This window comes from Cololabis saira, chromosome 10, assembly GCF_033807715.1.
Source record: "Cololabis saira isolate AMF1-May2022 chromosome 10, fColSai1.1, whole genome shotgun sequence".
NCBI lineage: Eukaryota > Metazoa > Chordata > Actinopteri > Beloniformes > Belonidae > Cololabis > Cololabis saira.
In genome coordinates this window covers 42,705,792-42,721,620 of record NC_084596.1, presented here as the reverse complement: position 1 = coordinate 42,721,620, position 15,829 = coordinate 42,705,792, and the positions used below count along the sequence as shown (strand labels likewise).

The window sequence follows — 15,829 nt, the reverse complement described above, 5'->3', positions numbered from 1 at the left end:
GGGGTGTGTGGCAGGGTGGAGGAGCAGCAGCCACTCAGGTGATTGGGAACAGGTTTTCGCAATCAACCTCTCCACCCTGCCTGCCTTAATAAGGCATGGCTACACAGCAGCAGGGGGCTGCTGGGAGAAGGTGCTGCTGCTGCTGGAGAATGTTCTGCTCTGCTGAAGGAAGCTGAAAACACGTGTGTCTTGGGTGAAGGGAGAAAATAAAAGGTTCCTGCACTAAACCCCGTGTCCTCTCTGTCCTGTCGGTCGGGCCCCGTAGCACTCGCCGTACTACAAAAATGATCTGGAAACCTGATAGCAGTTGTTAAACACGTGTTCTGTTCTGAAAGAGTTAAAGGGTTTTTTATCTCAGACAACTTCTCCTCATGGACTCTGAGCCTCATAAACCAGAGGCTCGACTCTGGACACGTTTCCTTGTTCCCTCCCCTGCAGATCTGCAGACTAGTATCAGGCTGAGGAAGTAAAAACTTCAGTCTCAGTTATCGAGAGGAGAAATGGCGCAGAAAGGAGTTCAGCTGGACCAGGAAACCTTTTCTTGTTCCATGTGTTTGGAGGTTTTAAAGGATCCGGTGACTATTCCCTGTGGACACAGTTACTGTATGAACTGTATTAAAAACTACTGGGATGAAGGAGAGAAGAAAATCCCCAGCTGTCCTCTGTGTAGAGAGACTTTCACTCAGAGGCCGGTGCTGGTGAAAAACACCATGTTAGCAGCTTTAGTGGAGGAGATGAAGAAGACTGGACTCCAAGCTGCTCCTGCTGATCACTGCTATGCTGGACCTGAAGATGTGGCCTGTGATTTCTGCTCTGGGAGAAAACTGAAAGCCGTCAAGTCCTGTTTAGTCTGTCTGGCCTCTTACTGCGAGAAACACCTTCAACCTCATTATGATGTGGCTCCATTAAAGAAACACAAGCTGGTGGATCCCTCCAAGAACTTGCAGTACATCTGCCCCCGTCATGGTGAGGTGATGAAGATGTTCTGTCGTACTGATGAGAAGTGTATCTGTTATCTCTGCTCTGTGGAGGAACATAAAGGCCACGACACAGTCTCAGCTGCAGCAGAAAGGACTGAGAGGCAGAGAGAGATGGAGGTGAGTCAACAACAAATCCAGCAGGAGATCCAGGACAGAGAGAGAGATGTGAAGCTGCTTCAGCAGGAGGTGGAGGCCATCAATCAGTCTGCTGATAAAACAGTGGAGGACAGTGAGGAGATCTTCACCGAGCTGATTTCTCTCCTCTGGAAGAGAAGCTCTGATGTGAAGCAGCAGATCAGATCCCAGCAGGAAACTGAAGTGAGGAGAGTCAGAGAGCTGGAGGAGAAGCTGCAGCAGGAGATCACTGACCTGAAGAGGAGAGACGCTGAGATGAAGCAGCTCCACAACAACCCCTCACTGCCACCACTCAGTGAGTCCACACACTCCTCCAGCTTCAGCATCCGTCCTCTCACACACTCCTCCAGCATCAGCATCCGTCCTCTCACACACTCCTCCAGCATCAGCATCCGTCCTCTCAGGTACTTTCAGGATGTGACAGCAGCTGTGTCAGAGGTCAGAGGTCAACTACAGGACATCCTGAGAGACATGTGGACAAACGTCTCACTGACCATCACTGATGTGGATGTTTTACTGTCACAACTAGAACCAAAGAGCAGAGCTGGATTCTTGAAATATTCATGTGAAATCACTCTGGATCCAAACACAGTAAACACACGGCTGTTACTGTCAGAGGAGAACAGAAAGGTGACTATTTTGAACCAACATCAGTCTTATTCTAGTCATCCAGACAGATTCACTAATGTTCTTCAGGTCCTGAGTAGAGAGAGTCTGACTGGACGTCATTACTGGGAGGTGGAGAAGAAAGCAGGTGGAGTTTTTGTAGCAGTTTCATACAAGAAAATCAGCAGATCAGGGGGGGAGTGGAAGGAAAGTGCATTTGGATTTAATGACAAATCTTGGTCACTACGTTGTTCCTCAGACAGATTTTTATTTATGTACAACAACATCAGAACCGTCATCTCAGGTCCTCAGAGCTCCAGAATAGGAGTTTACCTGGATCACAGAGCAGGTGTTCTGTCCTTCTACAGCGTCTCTGGAACCATGACCCTCCTCCACAGAGTCCAGACTTCCTTCACTCAGCCGCTACACGCTGGAGTTTGGGTTTGTGGCACTGTTGGAGCCTCAGCTGAGTTCTGTAAACTCAAATAGATGTATTTACTCTTTATGTTTTTATCTCAGTTTTTATTGATTTTCTTTTTTTTCTCAGAGATAAACGTTTCAAACTCTGATGGATAGACGGACGTTTTTGTTCTATAAGTTGATGTTTTTTGTTATTTCTTTTGGATGTGAAAGTTGTCCTTTTTTAGTTTCACCTGGTAAATATTATTAATATTAACATCTTATATTTCAGTATAAAAACATAGAAATAAGCCTGTGTTGTAATTATTGTTAACTATTAGTTTTGATGTGTTTTGTATGTTGTATTTCTCTTTTCTTCCACTTCATGGACTCCAACAGACGACCCACCAGACCTTCTTCATCTCTGATATCGTGTCCGCATTCACACTGGTTTCCTCATTCATTAGCAAACCAAAGGTTCTTGAATGTTCATGTTGAAAATGAAAATATTTTTTAGACTCGAGAACAAAGTAAATTATTTCAGAAATGTTAGTGACAGCAGCAACGCAGCAAACAGTTCAGTAAAGCCTCTAGTTGGTGTAAACTAGTGTGTTGGGGCCGGTAGTCATCGCTGCAGCTGCAGGACCAGACTAGATCTGCAGATCACATGTTGGTGATGTCTAAATCTGTTGAGGATGTTTCATGTTTAACAATCTGAATATTTAGTAAGAAATAAAACTTCTGATGTTCTAACAAAGTGTTTTCTTCAGTCTTCATTCCAGGATTTGACTCAGATCTGAGGGAGAAAACATGAATCTAATATTCAAGTAAAACTGAGGCAGTTTTCCTCCTGAAACATCACAAAGTACAGAGTTCATGTTCACAACAGATCATATTTCTGGATTTAAATGTGTCTTTACTGACTTTACTGCTCTTGTTCTGGCCAGACTTTAAATCTCCACAAACAGGAATAGAGTTTCCTGGTAAATAAAGATGAAATAAGTGAATTAAACAGTGTAATCTCAGTTAAATGGAGCCGTCTTGGGTGCAGGAGCCACTGCAGGAACATGTTCTGCTTGGAAGATGCTGCTGGACGGTACCAGAGGGCGGTGCAGCGGTTCAGCTTCACTCTGCAGGGTGGAGGTCTGGGAACGTGATCAGGAAACCTCCCAAGATGGCTCACTTTACCGTCAGCGTGTTGACAACTGAGTGCACGTTGTGACACTAGATGTAGTAAATGTTTGACTTTTAATGGGGCGTGCTGCCTGAGCAAGGGTCAAGTAAACTTTGAGTTTCTTTTTTTTTTTTTCCCTTGTCTGCACCAGAGTTATTATCGTTCACGAAAACGAACGAAATAACGAAAACTAAAATTGAAAAAACAATTTTGTTAACTGAACTAAATAAAAACGAAAATTAAAAGACAAAAACGATAACTAACTGAAACTATATTGCGTGTTTAGAAAACTAACTAAAACTAACTGAAATTATAGATATAATTTCCTCCGTTTTCGTCCCTGTCAATATAAGCCTCTTGGTATGATCAATTTATTCCACTCTGGCCGTTTATCTCCAACTGGCAGCTACGGCACCTTAAAGCCTCACGGTCCGTGACGTCAAAACTAAAACTAAAACTAAAACTAATACAAACTAAACTAAAACTAAGCATTTTTGAAAATATAAAAACTAGCAAACCCACACTAAAAACGAATTAAAACTAACTGAATTGAAGGAGAAAAAGTCAAAACGAAAAAAAACTAAACTAAAAGGAAAAATTCTAAACTATTATAACCCTGGTCTGCACACATATTAATGATTGATACCATGTAGGTAAAAGCCAAAGGCATATATATGTGCATTATTGCTATATTTAATATATATACATATATACGCCTACATACGCATACACATACATACATAAATATATACATACGAACCCAGTGAGTTTTTTTTTTTTTGGGGGGGGGGGGTTTGAGGTGGTTGGTGGGGGGTGGGGGGGTGACATCCACTGCCAATCCAGGAAGCAGGAACACACGGAGGCACACATCAAGCACTGAAAATCTGCAACAAAAACCATGAACAAAACACAAAACCAACAAAACCAATACGGAGCCGACCAAAACACAAGCAGCAATCAACCCAAATCAGAGTCTGAGCTAAGCTACCGCTAACTAACCCCAAAAACTACAGAGCGAGCATGCAGGTGAACAAGCCAGTATGTATGTCTATGTGTGTGTGTGTGTGTGCGTGTTTTGTGTGGCTGTGTATGTGTGTGTATGTGTATGTATATGTGTGTGACTGAGTGGCAATATATGTGTGAATCTGTGTGTGTGTATGAGTGTGTATATGTATGTGTGGCTAAATGTAACTGTGTGTCTGTATGCATATGTGTGGCTATGTGTGTGTGTGTGTGTGTATGTGTGTGTAATAAACCAAACAAAGCTCGACCTGAAGTGTGTCTATAGTGGGGGAGGGGGGGAGCAACCCCGCCACCCGCGAGACCAGGGGCCAACCAGGAAGAACCCGGAACACAGGCCACCAGCAACCCCACAGAGGGGAGAGGTAGGAAGGAAGCAACCCACCGCCAGCAAGCGGGGGGGTCCAGCGCCACCAGAAGGCACCCCAGGCTGCACGGCGAGCCCCGCCAGGCCCAGGCGCCGGGGGAGGCCCGATCCCCGGACCCGGCCCCACCCTCCCCCGGGGCCACCCCGGCGGACACCCCAAAGGTCACGGAGTCCCCACAGATGCAGGGGCATGCGGCCCCTGCCCAGCGAGCACCGAGGCAGCAATGCCCCCCCAGCGCAGACAGCCACCCCCCACCCAGGCAGGGCCGGGCCCTCTGAGCGGGACCCCCACGTCCACGGCCCACCCCTCCCTGGGAGACCCGGAGGCGCCCTAGCCACAGCCCCCCGCAAGGGTAGCAGGGTGATGCTACGGGGGTCACAGAGACAGCGGACACCGGGATCTTTGCAACGACTTTTATTTCTCTTTGTTTCGTGCACAAACAATTCAGAGACCTCGTCAGCCGAGCTGTTCGTCCCCTCTGATCTGCTTCCGTCATTTTCCCGTCTCCAGAGCCCACACCCTACTGAAATACACAGAGAATGATTAGATTCACCTGTGTACCGTCAGCTGTTCCAGCCGCGTCACCTGTGCGCCACTCCCCCGCACTCCCTCTCTCCCCTTCAGACCACGCCCCAATCCTGCACCCTGCCACATACCCCCATCGCCCGACTCAGGCCGGGGACCGTCCGGCCTAGCCAACTCCCCCCCCCCCGGAGCGGGAGAGGAAGTCAGGGACCGCCATCTGAGCCCCCGGCCTGTGAACCACTCTGAAATTAAAGGGCTGTAAAGCCAAATACCAACGTGTGATCCGCCCATTGGTATCTTTCATGCGATGGAGCCACTGGAGGGGAGCATGATCCGACCAGAGGGTGAATGGGCGCCCCAGGAGGTAGTAGCGCAGGGACCCGACCGCCCACCGAATGGCGAGGCACTCCTTCTCCACCGTGCTATACCGCCCCTCCCTCTCCGACAGCTTGCGGCTGATGTATAGCACGGGGCGGTCCGTCCCCTCCACCTGCTGGGACAAAACGGCCCCCAGCCCTCTGTTCGAGGCATCAGTCTGCAGAACAAAAGGGAGAGAAAAGTCAGGAGTATAAAGGAGCGGCTCCCCGCAGAGGGCCTGTTTCACCCTCTCAAACACCTGCTGGCACTGCTCCGTCCACTGGACCGGATCTGAGGCACCCTTTCGGGTCAGGTCAGTCAGGGGGCTGGACAGATCGGCAAAGTCCGGAATGAACCGCCGATAATACCCCGCCAGCCCCAAGAACTGCCTAACCTCCTTTTTGGTCTTGGGTCTTGGGCAGGCCGCAATCGCAGCTGTCTTGTCTACCTGGGGACGCACCTGCCCGCCTCCCAAGTGGTACCCCAGATACCGTACCTCCCTCCGTCCAACCACACACTTCTTCGGGTTGGCCGTGAGCCCCGCCTGTCTCAGTGAACCGAGCACCGCACCCACCTGCCGCACATGCTCCGCCCAGCTGTCACTATAGATGATGACGTCATCTAGATAGGCGGCAGCATACGCAGCATGCGGGCGCAGTACTCTGTCCATGAGACGCTGAAACGTGGCAGGGGCTCCGAACAAGCCGAACGGAAGTGTGCGAAATTGGTACAAACCGTACGGAGTGGAGAAAGCCGTGATCTCCTTAGACTCTGGAGACATGGGAATCTGCCAGTAGCCCTTGGTCAAATCCAGTGTCGTGAAAAAGCGAGCTGTGCCCAGCCGATCCAGGAGCTCGTCGACCCGAGGCATCGGGTACGCGTCAAAACGTGACACCTCATTCACCTTGCGATAGTCCACACAGAAGCGTATAGACCCATCCTTCTTCCGCACCAGAACGATGGGACTAGACCAGCCACTGTGGGACTCTTCTATTACCCCCATTGCCAGCATGGCGTCCAATTCGGCCTTCACCACTTTGCGTTTGTGTTCCGGCAGCCGGTAGGAACGTGAGCGCACCGTCACCCCCGGGCGTGTCACAATCTGGTGCTCTATGAGGTTTGTGCGTCCTGGTAAGGGAGAGAACACATCAGCAAACCGCTGTTGCAACGAGGCCAGGTCTGCCCTCTGGGACGCGGAGAGCTGGTCCCCACAAGCGAGCGAGGCTGGATTCGCCGAGTTTGGCACCTCAGGCCCCAACTCATCTCTCTCTCTTACCTGCGTCACCAGAGCGACCGGTACCGCCTCCCTCCAGGCTTTAAGGAGGTTGACGTGATACATCTGTGTCGCTCCACCCCTGTCAGGACGCACCACCTCATAGTCCACGTCCCCCACTCGCCGTGTGACCACGAAGGGCCCTTGCCACTTGGCGAGTAATTTGGAGCTAGAAGTGGGCAGCAATACAAGTACTTTGTCTCCCGGAGTGAAATTTCTCAGCCTGGCTCCTCTGTTGTACAGCCGTTGTTGCCGCTCCTGGGCTGAGAGCAAATTTTCCTGTGATAGCCTCCCCAGTGTATGGAGTTTTGCTCTCAGCTCCAAGACGTGCTGAACCTCATTTTTACTGGGGCTTGGACCATCCTCCCAGTTTTCCTTAACCAGGTCCAAAACCCCCCGTGGTGTTCTGCCAAACAGCAGCTCAAAGGGGGAAAACCCTGTCGAGGCCTGGGGAACCTCACGCACTGCAAACAGCAGAGGATCAAGCCACCTATCCCAATTCCGAGCGTCCTCGTGAATGAACTTACGGATCATGGACTTAAGCGTCCGGTTAAAACGCTCACATAAACCATCCGTCTGGGGATGATAAACGGAGGTCCTAACCGACGTAATGCCCAGTAATCCGTAAAGTTCCCTCAGTGTTCGTGACATGAACTGCGTGCCCTGGTCCGTCAGAATCTCTTTCGGGATCCCGACGCGGGAGATGACCTGAAGCAGCGCCCGCGCCACACTCGTTGCCGAGATGGTGCGCAGCGGCACTGCCTCTGGATAACGTGTTGCATAATCCGTCAGGACTAGTACAAAACGATATCCCCGTGCGCTCCGCTGAAATGGACCGATGAGGTCCATGGCGACCCGCTCAAATGGAACCTCCATTAATGGCAACGGCTGCAAAGGTGCTTTTGGCACAGCCGGGGAGTTAACTAGCTGGCATTCGGGACAGGAGGCGCACCAGCGGCGCACCTCCCCCCAAATGCCCGGCCAATAAAATCGGTCCATTATGCGTGCCAGTGTTTTGTCGCACCCCATGTGACCAGCCATCGGGTTATAATGAGCCGCCTGGAAAACCATTTCCCGGCGGTTCTTTGGTACCAACAACTGGGTAATAATCCGGCCAGATTTAGTGTCACGGCTCACTCGATATAACCTGTCCCTATTCAATGCAAAGTGCGGATATGTGAGCGCTGCATCAGGGCGCACCTTGTGACCATCAATTTGTATCACTTGGTCGAAGGCTGAGCGTAGAGTATCATCACGAGACTGCTCGAGTGGAAAATCTTCCATAGAGTGCAGCGGATCCCGCCGAGCCTCCGCCGGAGCCTCCGCCGGAGCCTCCGCCGGAGCCTCCGCGGGTCCCTCTCCCTCTCCGTCTGCAGCGTCGGACAACCTCGCGTCACCACTGAGCACAGCGCACATACCGCATGTCCCTGTCTGCCGTGATTGCATCCCCACACACTGACTCACCAAATTTCCAAACCCCGGCCAATCGAGTCCTAGAATCAGAGGATGCAAAAGGCGGGAGCTAACTGCGGCCTTTATTCTATGCTTTTTCCCCTTGTGTCTAATTTCCACTGGTACCACGGGGTACTTATGCACATCACCGTGAACACACACCACCTCAACCCAGGACGACACATTCATCAAAGCCTCGGGTCGCACCAGGCTTTGGTGAATTACCGACTGCATGCAGCCAGAATCCACCAAGGCCGAGTGTATACCCCCACGGATCCTTACCGGAACCCGGTATGTCCCTCCTGAGTCTGGGGAGGATGCTGGCGGACCGGCCACCCGGATCACCTGGCCCACCTCCATCAGCGGGCAGTCCCGCCTGATGTGTCCGGGCTGGCCGCACCGCCAGCAGCCCTGCCCAGGCGTTTGAGGGGCCCCCGCCGGGTCAGCTGGCGCGGGTGGAACCGGGTGCGAGCTCTGGGGAGGAGAAAAAGGAGAAGCATTATTCGTTGTTGTCGCGGGACCCCCTGCCGCGGCGAACCTCCGGCGCGGCGCAGGGATGGGACGCGCTGCGGGTCCCGCTGCGGCTGCGGCCGCCGGATGGACTGCCAGGTGGTCCTCGGCCAGGGTGATGGCCTCCTGCAGGGTCCCCGGGCGATTGCAGCGGACCCACGCCGCCGTCCGGGTGGGGAGCCCCTGGACGAACTGTTCCAGGACGATCTGCTGCACCACCCGCTTCTCCCCCTCCGCCTCGCCGGGTCGCAGCCACCTCACCGCCGCGTCGTGGAGCTGGTGGGCGAAGGTGAAGGGGCGGTCCGTCGGCCCCAGCTGGAGCTCCCTGAACCTGCGGCGGTAGTCCTCCGGGGATCTCCCCAGCCGGTCCATCACCGCCCGCCGCACCGGGCCGTAGGTGGCGCGTGCTGCCGCTGGGAGGGCGAGAGCCGCCATCTGCGCCTCCCCTGACAGGAGCGGCAGGAGGCGCACCGCCCACTCCGCCGCCGGCCAATCACAGGCCTCCGCCACCGCCTCAAAGGTGTCAAAAAATGCGAGGGGGTCGTCCGCCTCCGTCATCTTCTGCAGGACGACCCCCGCAAAGGGAGCGGCCGGGCGACCACCCCGACCCGCCCTGCCTGCCTGCTGAGCTGCCAGCTCCTCCAGGGTGGCTGTCTGCCGCTCGGCCTGGTCCTGGAGCCTGGCCGACATCTCCGCCATCGCCTGGGCGAGAGACGCCACTGCCCGCTCCATCTCCCCTCCGCGTTCCGCTGTCATTCTGTATTGTGCCCCACGTTGGGCGCCACTGTAGCAGGGTGATGCTACGGGGGTCACAGAGACAGCGGACACCGGGATCTTTGCAACGACTTTTATTTCTCTTTGTTTCGTGCACAAACAATTCAGAGGCCTCGTCAGCCGAGCTGCTCGTCCCCTCTGATCTGCTTCCGTCCTTTTCCCGTCTCCAGAGCCCACACCCTACTGAAATACATAGAGAATGATTAGATTCACCTGTGTACCGTCAGCTGTTCCAGCCGCGTCACCTGTGCGCCACTCCCCCGCACTCCCTGTCTCCCCTGCAGACCACGCCCCAATCCTGCACCCTGCCACATTGACCAATATACAATATACTGTAGTTTATTGGCTATGAAGTAATACTGGAAATTAGGTAACTCTAAACCTCCACATTCTTTGGATTTTTGCAATGTCTTTAAACTAATACGTGGTGTTTTATTTTTCCACAGAAGTGTTGATACATGTGAGTCCAATGATTTAAACCAAGAAAGAGGGGGTTTGAATGGTATCTTTGAGAAAAAATTCTGGCAATTCTTAAACTTTAAACTTTGAGTTTCAATGTGCAGGTGAACAGAAGCAGCAATAAAAATGAATCATGATGGAGACAGAAGCTCATCTGGACCTCTGGGGATGTAAAGTCAGCTCGGGTCGTCACTCCTGTGTTCCCAGGTTTCTAGAACTTCCCCAGACCAGGATCACACTGGTGTCCACACTGATGTTTAGAAGATTTGTTTCAGTTAAAATGTTAATAATAATATTAATACGTGGATGTTTTTCTGAATCAGGTTGATTTAAAAGGTGAAAAACTGATTGGAAGCTTTGAGATCCGGAGACTCTGACTGCAGACTGTGGAGAAAGAGAAGCTCCAGCAGAAACATGTGACCTCCACTCTCCAGGGTTAAGTTCAGGGGAACATATCAGCCTTTGGTAAAGTGGAAGTGACTGCTGGGTTCAGCAAACGCTGGTTTATCACAAGCTGCAGACTGCTGAGCTTCACTTCATAACACTTCACATTTCATCATCTACAATATTGATGTTTTACTTCTTCTTTTAGTGATTCTGCTCTTCATGTAACTTTCAATCCTGAACATTTTATCCTGGTTCCAGGGGCGGAGCTAGAGGAGAGGCCGGGGGGGCACTGGACCCCCCTGAAATGTGATTGCCCCCCCCCCAAGTGCCAGATGATTGAAATATCAGGGCACCGTGCACGTCTTGTTGAAAGGAGCCAGTTCCTTTTTGAAATCAGTGACTCCTGCCTGCTACGTCCCTCCTGTACAGTAGTTAGTGCTATGTATGAAATGTATGCATGGAGTCAACATAAAAAAGCTACTGAGAGGAACACAACCATGTTAAATTCTTTAAATGAGAATCGACAAAGAAAAACTGGAAGAAAATCAACATTTAAAAAAAAAAATAGCAAATGTGCTTCTTTTGACTGCAACCCAAAATAAAGCACAGAGGGGTCAACGAGAGTCTGAGAACTCCAAGAATAAGGGAAACTTTTTGGCCAAATTAGCCGAAATAGCAAAGCATGACCAATTTATTGAAAAAAGGCTGGATTCATGTGGGAACGCAAAGTACACAAGTCACCAAATCCAAAATGAGATTCTTCAGGGCTTAGCTGAGATGGTACAGAGTGAAATCATAAAGGAAGTGAAAGAAAATTAAGTCTTCAGTGTGTTTGCAGATGAAACAAAAGACTTGCAAAAAAGGAACAAATGTCTGTTTTTTTTTTTACATTTCGTACAGCGTGAATACACTTAAATTTATATATACACAAATGTCATCTCCTGTGCTTAATATGTACATTTCAACATTTAAAGACTCCGATTGAAATTGATTGTTCAAGAAACTAATTAATTGTCAAAGTCTGTGGACTCCCTGAAATAGCCCTGGCCCCCTCTGACCCCCTAAGGTTCAAAGTGGAGCTCCGCCACTGCCTGGTTCACGTCTGCAACCTCAGGACCTGGAAACAGTGAAGATCAGGAGTCTCGGGAGTGACGTCACACCGCCCCCTACAGGAAGATGCTTACATGACATGTAGTGAGGTTTTCAAAGAGGAAACAAGTCACGTGTTTAAACACTTTTCCTCCAGTCTGGATTTCTTCTTTTATATATTTAAACATTTTATTGTCATTTAGAATTTAACATTTTTCTTTTCTTCTTAGGGATGCAGAATGTACTGAAGGCCAAGTTGAGAGCTCTGTTCAGACTCTGATCAGATCTCAACTTGGCCTTCAGAAGGGGGGCAGAGCCTCCAAACAGGCCAAGGACTCCTATAAGAGGAGAATGGAGGGAGACCTGAAGGACAATAACCCACAGCAGATATGGAGGGACATCCACTCTTCAACTCTTCAATCTCTCCCGGACACATGCCTCCGTCCTCACCACCATCGACAACCTCCATGATTACAGAGCCATTGCCCTGACGTCTGTAATCATGAAGTTTCTGGACCGATCAGTCTTGCAGACGACTTGGAGCTCAGGGGAGGAACAAGGACCTTCACCTGTAGGGGCTGAAAGAAAAATGAGACACAAGAAGGTTTTTCTGGCTGCAGCCTCGGCAGTTGCATCAGCTCTACTGTCACCTTGGCTAATAGGGTCAGAAGAAGAAGTGTGGGCCCGACACTTACACACAGCAATGGCAGAAGGGAGCAGAATACCTTCAAGAGGAGACGCAACTTGTGGTGCATTTCAAATGCGTTTACAATCAGATTTCAATAATGTTCTGTGTTTCCACAATGCTCCAAAGTCATGAACGACACCTAATGCATATCTGGACTCCATGTACACTGTCTTAAAGGGGAAAGAAAATAGCACACACAGTCAAAACAATCGATAAAATGTTTATTTTCTTTTTCATCAAAACACAGAATTTACCAACATGGGCAAATTGATGTCAGTCATCGCAGTGAATGTACAGTATGTATCTAATTTTTTGGTTTATCGCCCAGGCCTACACCAAATCAAAGAATTTGGTTGAAAATGTTGTAATTCCATATCAAGAGATTTACGTGTGCAAATGTTTGGTCATTTTCTCCAGAACGTTAGAATGTTGTTATTTTCTGATATGATTATGATGATAAGTTGAGTTTTATGTGAACAGCAAAGGCACTTTTTATAGTATTATTGACCTAGGAATGTGGGGGGACCTGGGGAGGGCGGTGGCCAGTACTGGAGTTGAGGGGGCATGAGGGGGATGGCATCCCCCCCCCACCCCCTTCCATTCTTTATGTCATTTCATCAATGAATGTGGTTTTACTGCTATTTCAACATTTAGAGTCATCACCAGAAAAATAACACCAGAAAAATAACTTATTTGACAATTTTCACCTGTTTCAAGTAAATTTTCATTTGAAATAAGTAAAAATCTGCCAGTGGAACAAGATTTATCTTCTCATTACAAGCTGAAAAATCTTTTTCCACTGGCAGATTTTTCTACTAATTTTAAGTGAAAATCTACTTGAAACAGGTGAAAATTGTTGTTTTTTCCAGTGATGAGTCTTGTTTTAAGTGTAATTATAATTTTTTTTTTACTAAAATGAGACATTTTAATTAGAAATAAGACAACTATCCTTGTTAAGATTGTGAGTTTTTGCAGTGATCCATTTTACTTATCCTGTGAAGGACAGAGTCATATTGATAAGTTCAGAAAACTGTTTTCTATTGTTGTGTTTTGATGTATTTGATGTAAGCCCAGTGGATATTTAAAGCTTACAGAAGGCTGCATTTAACTGCTGCTATGTCATTCCTGCAGTATTTCTGCAGCTGTTTTGGTCACTAGTATTATTTGTAATATATTATATTATTTGTAATCAGCACAAATTATCCACAAGTGGAAGAAGCTGTGGCACAGCTGATGTCATCATAAAAAAATCAATGACATCCTGATAGAACACAAGATACCATACCCCATTCTAATGCGGATGCAGAGAGGGTATTTCCCATGGTTGGTTTAAATAAAACATCAACCCGAAACGGCATGGTTCTGGATGGAACATTGTCATCCATTATGACCCTGAAAATGGCTGGCATTGAGCCAAAGTGCTTCAAATGGGAACCAACACCAAAAATGATAGAAGAGTCCAAAAAGGCAACAAACACCTACAATGAACAACACAAATCATAAGTCTCTCTCCCTCTCTCTCTCTCTCTCTCTCTCTCTCTCTCTCTCTCTCTCTCTGAGTGAATGGCGGAGTGAGTGGGGTGTGGAGCTGCGGCGTGTGCTTCAGTGTGAGTGAGGTTTTTTTTGCAGTTTCATGTGTTTTCCTTTCTTTTTTTCTAATAAGTGTCTAAAAATCTTGGTCAGGTGTAATTTTTTGCGGTAGCGGGGCTACCGGCTCAGTTGAGCAGTATGTCCGTTGTAAAAGGGGGAGAGGAGTTTGAGAAGCTGACACGTCGACATGCTGTCAAGCTTGTGCCCGCAATCAGCTGTTCAGTTGAGGAGGCCAGTTTAGCAGTTGGAGGGGTGGTGGGGTACGACCAGGGGTGGACTGGCCATCGGGCATACCGGGCATTTGCCCGGTGGGCCGATGGTGATTTTGGGCCGGGCCGGGCCAAAGAAAAAAAAAAAATAATTTTTTTTTTCTTTTTGGCCCGGGAAGGCCCATCGGCCCATTTGATTTTGTTTTTTACCTGACAACAACTGGTACCACTGGTACCACTGGACTGGTTATGATGAGTTAGATTGGTTATGGGCTGGAGTCAGGGCCGCCGCAAGGGGTGTGCGAACCGTGCGACCGCACAGGGCCTCGCGCCCCACGGGGCCTCGCGGCCCACGGGGCCTCGCGCCCCAAGGGGCCTCGCGCTATGGGCCGTTTTTTTTTTGTTTTTTTTTCAAAAAAATTTTTTTTTTCGTTTTTTTTTTCCGTTTTTTCCCTTATAAATATCAACAGTCAGGTTCCATTACAGACCTAAATGTGTACTAGTCTGTGCATATCAATAAATATATGTGCAATGATGCGCGTGTCTGTTGTTCAATACAACTGATCAGACCAAGCGCAGACACAAGCTGCTCTGATCCAGATGGGTGGAGTTGGAACAAACTGTCACACAATGTCGAGAGAACGAGACAGAATCAGGAAATTTCCATCAGGGCATGAAAAAAGAAAAAAAAAGAAAAAAAATGGAAGAGTTTAATGCCTCTCTGAAAGGCTTGTTTGATAAATTTGTTACAAAAATCACTGATCCGACCGGGTCTCAAGCAGCCGTGGGGCCCCGCGTCGAGGCAAGCCAAATGATGATGAGGCAGGGGAAGGTATCCAGTATTTTGCTAATTGGAGAGTTAAAATTGCGCATATAGACACCCGATCCGACCTGAAAAACCCAAAAAATTTCGCGCGTAGACTTCAAAATAAAAGCATTTCCATTTGAAACCGGAAATAGGGTATTTTCAGTACAATCCATTTAACGTTTATGTTCATGTTCACTTTACTGTAAATAGCTGTAAATAAACTGTAAATACTAAATTTAAATAAACTGTAAATAATGTAAATAGTGCATCTTACACATTTTAACTTTTAACAGCATTTTAACATTTAACAGCTTTAAAGTTATTCTATGCAACTTCCTAGAGCTAGCAAGATTTGAAAGTGGCGCTTCCTCTAAGCGTCTACGCCGTAGGGTACGCTGTGGCTACGTGTGTGTGTGTGTGTGTGTGTGTGTGTGTGTGTGTGTGTGTTTGTGTGTGTGTGTGTGTGTGTGTGTGTGTGTGTGTGTGTGTGTGTGTGTGTGTGTGTGTGTGTGCTCCTGCCGCGTCCCCGGCTGGCGCAGCGCTCCGCCAGCCGCTACGGTGCCGTGCTGTGCACCGGCGCTCTCCGCTCTCGCACACAGCGGGACCGAGCCGCTCTGGAAATAACTACTGGGCTCCGTGGCAGAGGGGAGGGAGGGGGGTTACACTGGGACACTGTGAGCCCAGGAGGACCCGTGGGAAGTGGACACGGGGGCGGCTGGAAGCGAGTGCGCGCATGGGACAGGGCGGGGGGGCGTGGTTTAAAATGAAGGCATCTGATTGGTTCTTTCCCTTCCTGGACCTGGACCAATCCGTATCATTCGGACCGAATGGGCGGGGCTTAGAGGTGCCTCTTTCAAAATTCTTGCTAGCTCTAGGAAGTTGCATAGAATAACTTTAAGTAAACAGGAATTATCAGTTTAAATCCCTAATAATAAAACAATTCACAACACCGGGAGGGCCCCACACTGAGCTCAAGTCTCCTTTTTAACCTGGGAGTTAGCAGGCTGCTTCTTTTCACCAGACAGG

The 15,829-nt window shown here is 49.1% G+C and overlaps 1 protein-coding gene across 1 annotated transcript; it reads left to right on the top strand.

Moving 5' to 3' along the window:
* Positions 1–467: 467 nt before the first annotated feature.
* LOC133453104 (tripartite motif-containing protein 16-like) lies at positions 468–3,021 on the top strand. Its single transcript, XM_061732977.1, has one exon. The coding sequence runs from the start codon at positions 501–503 to the stop codon at positions 2,208–2,210; it is 1,710 nt and encodes a 569-aa protein (XP_061588961.1). The 5' UTR covers positions 468–500; the 3' UTR covers positions 2,211–3,021.
* The last annotated feature ends 12,808 nt before the right edge of the window (positions 3,022–15,829 follow it).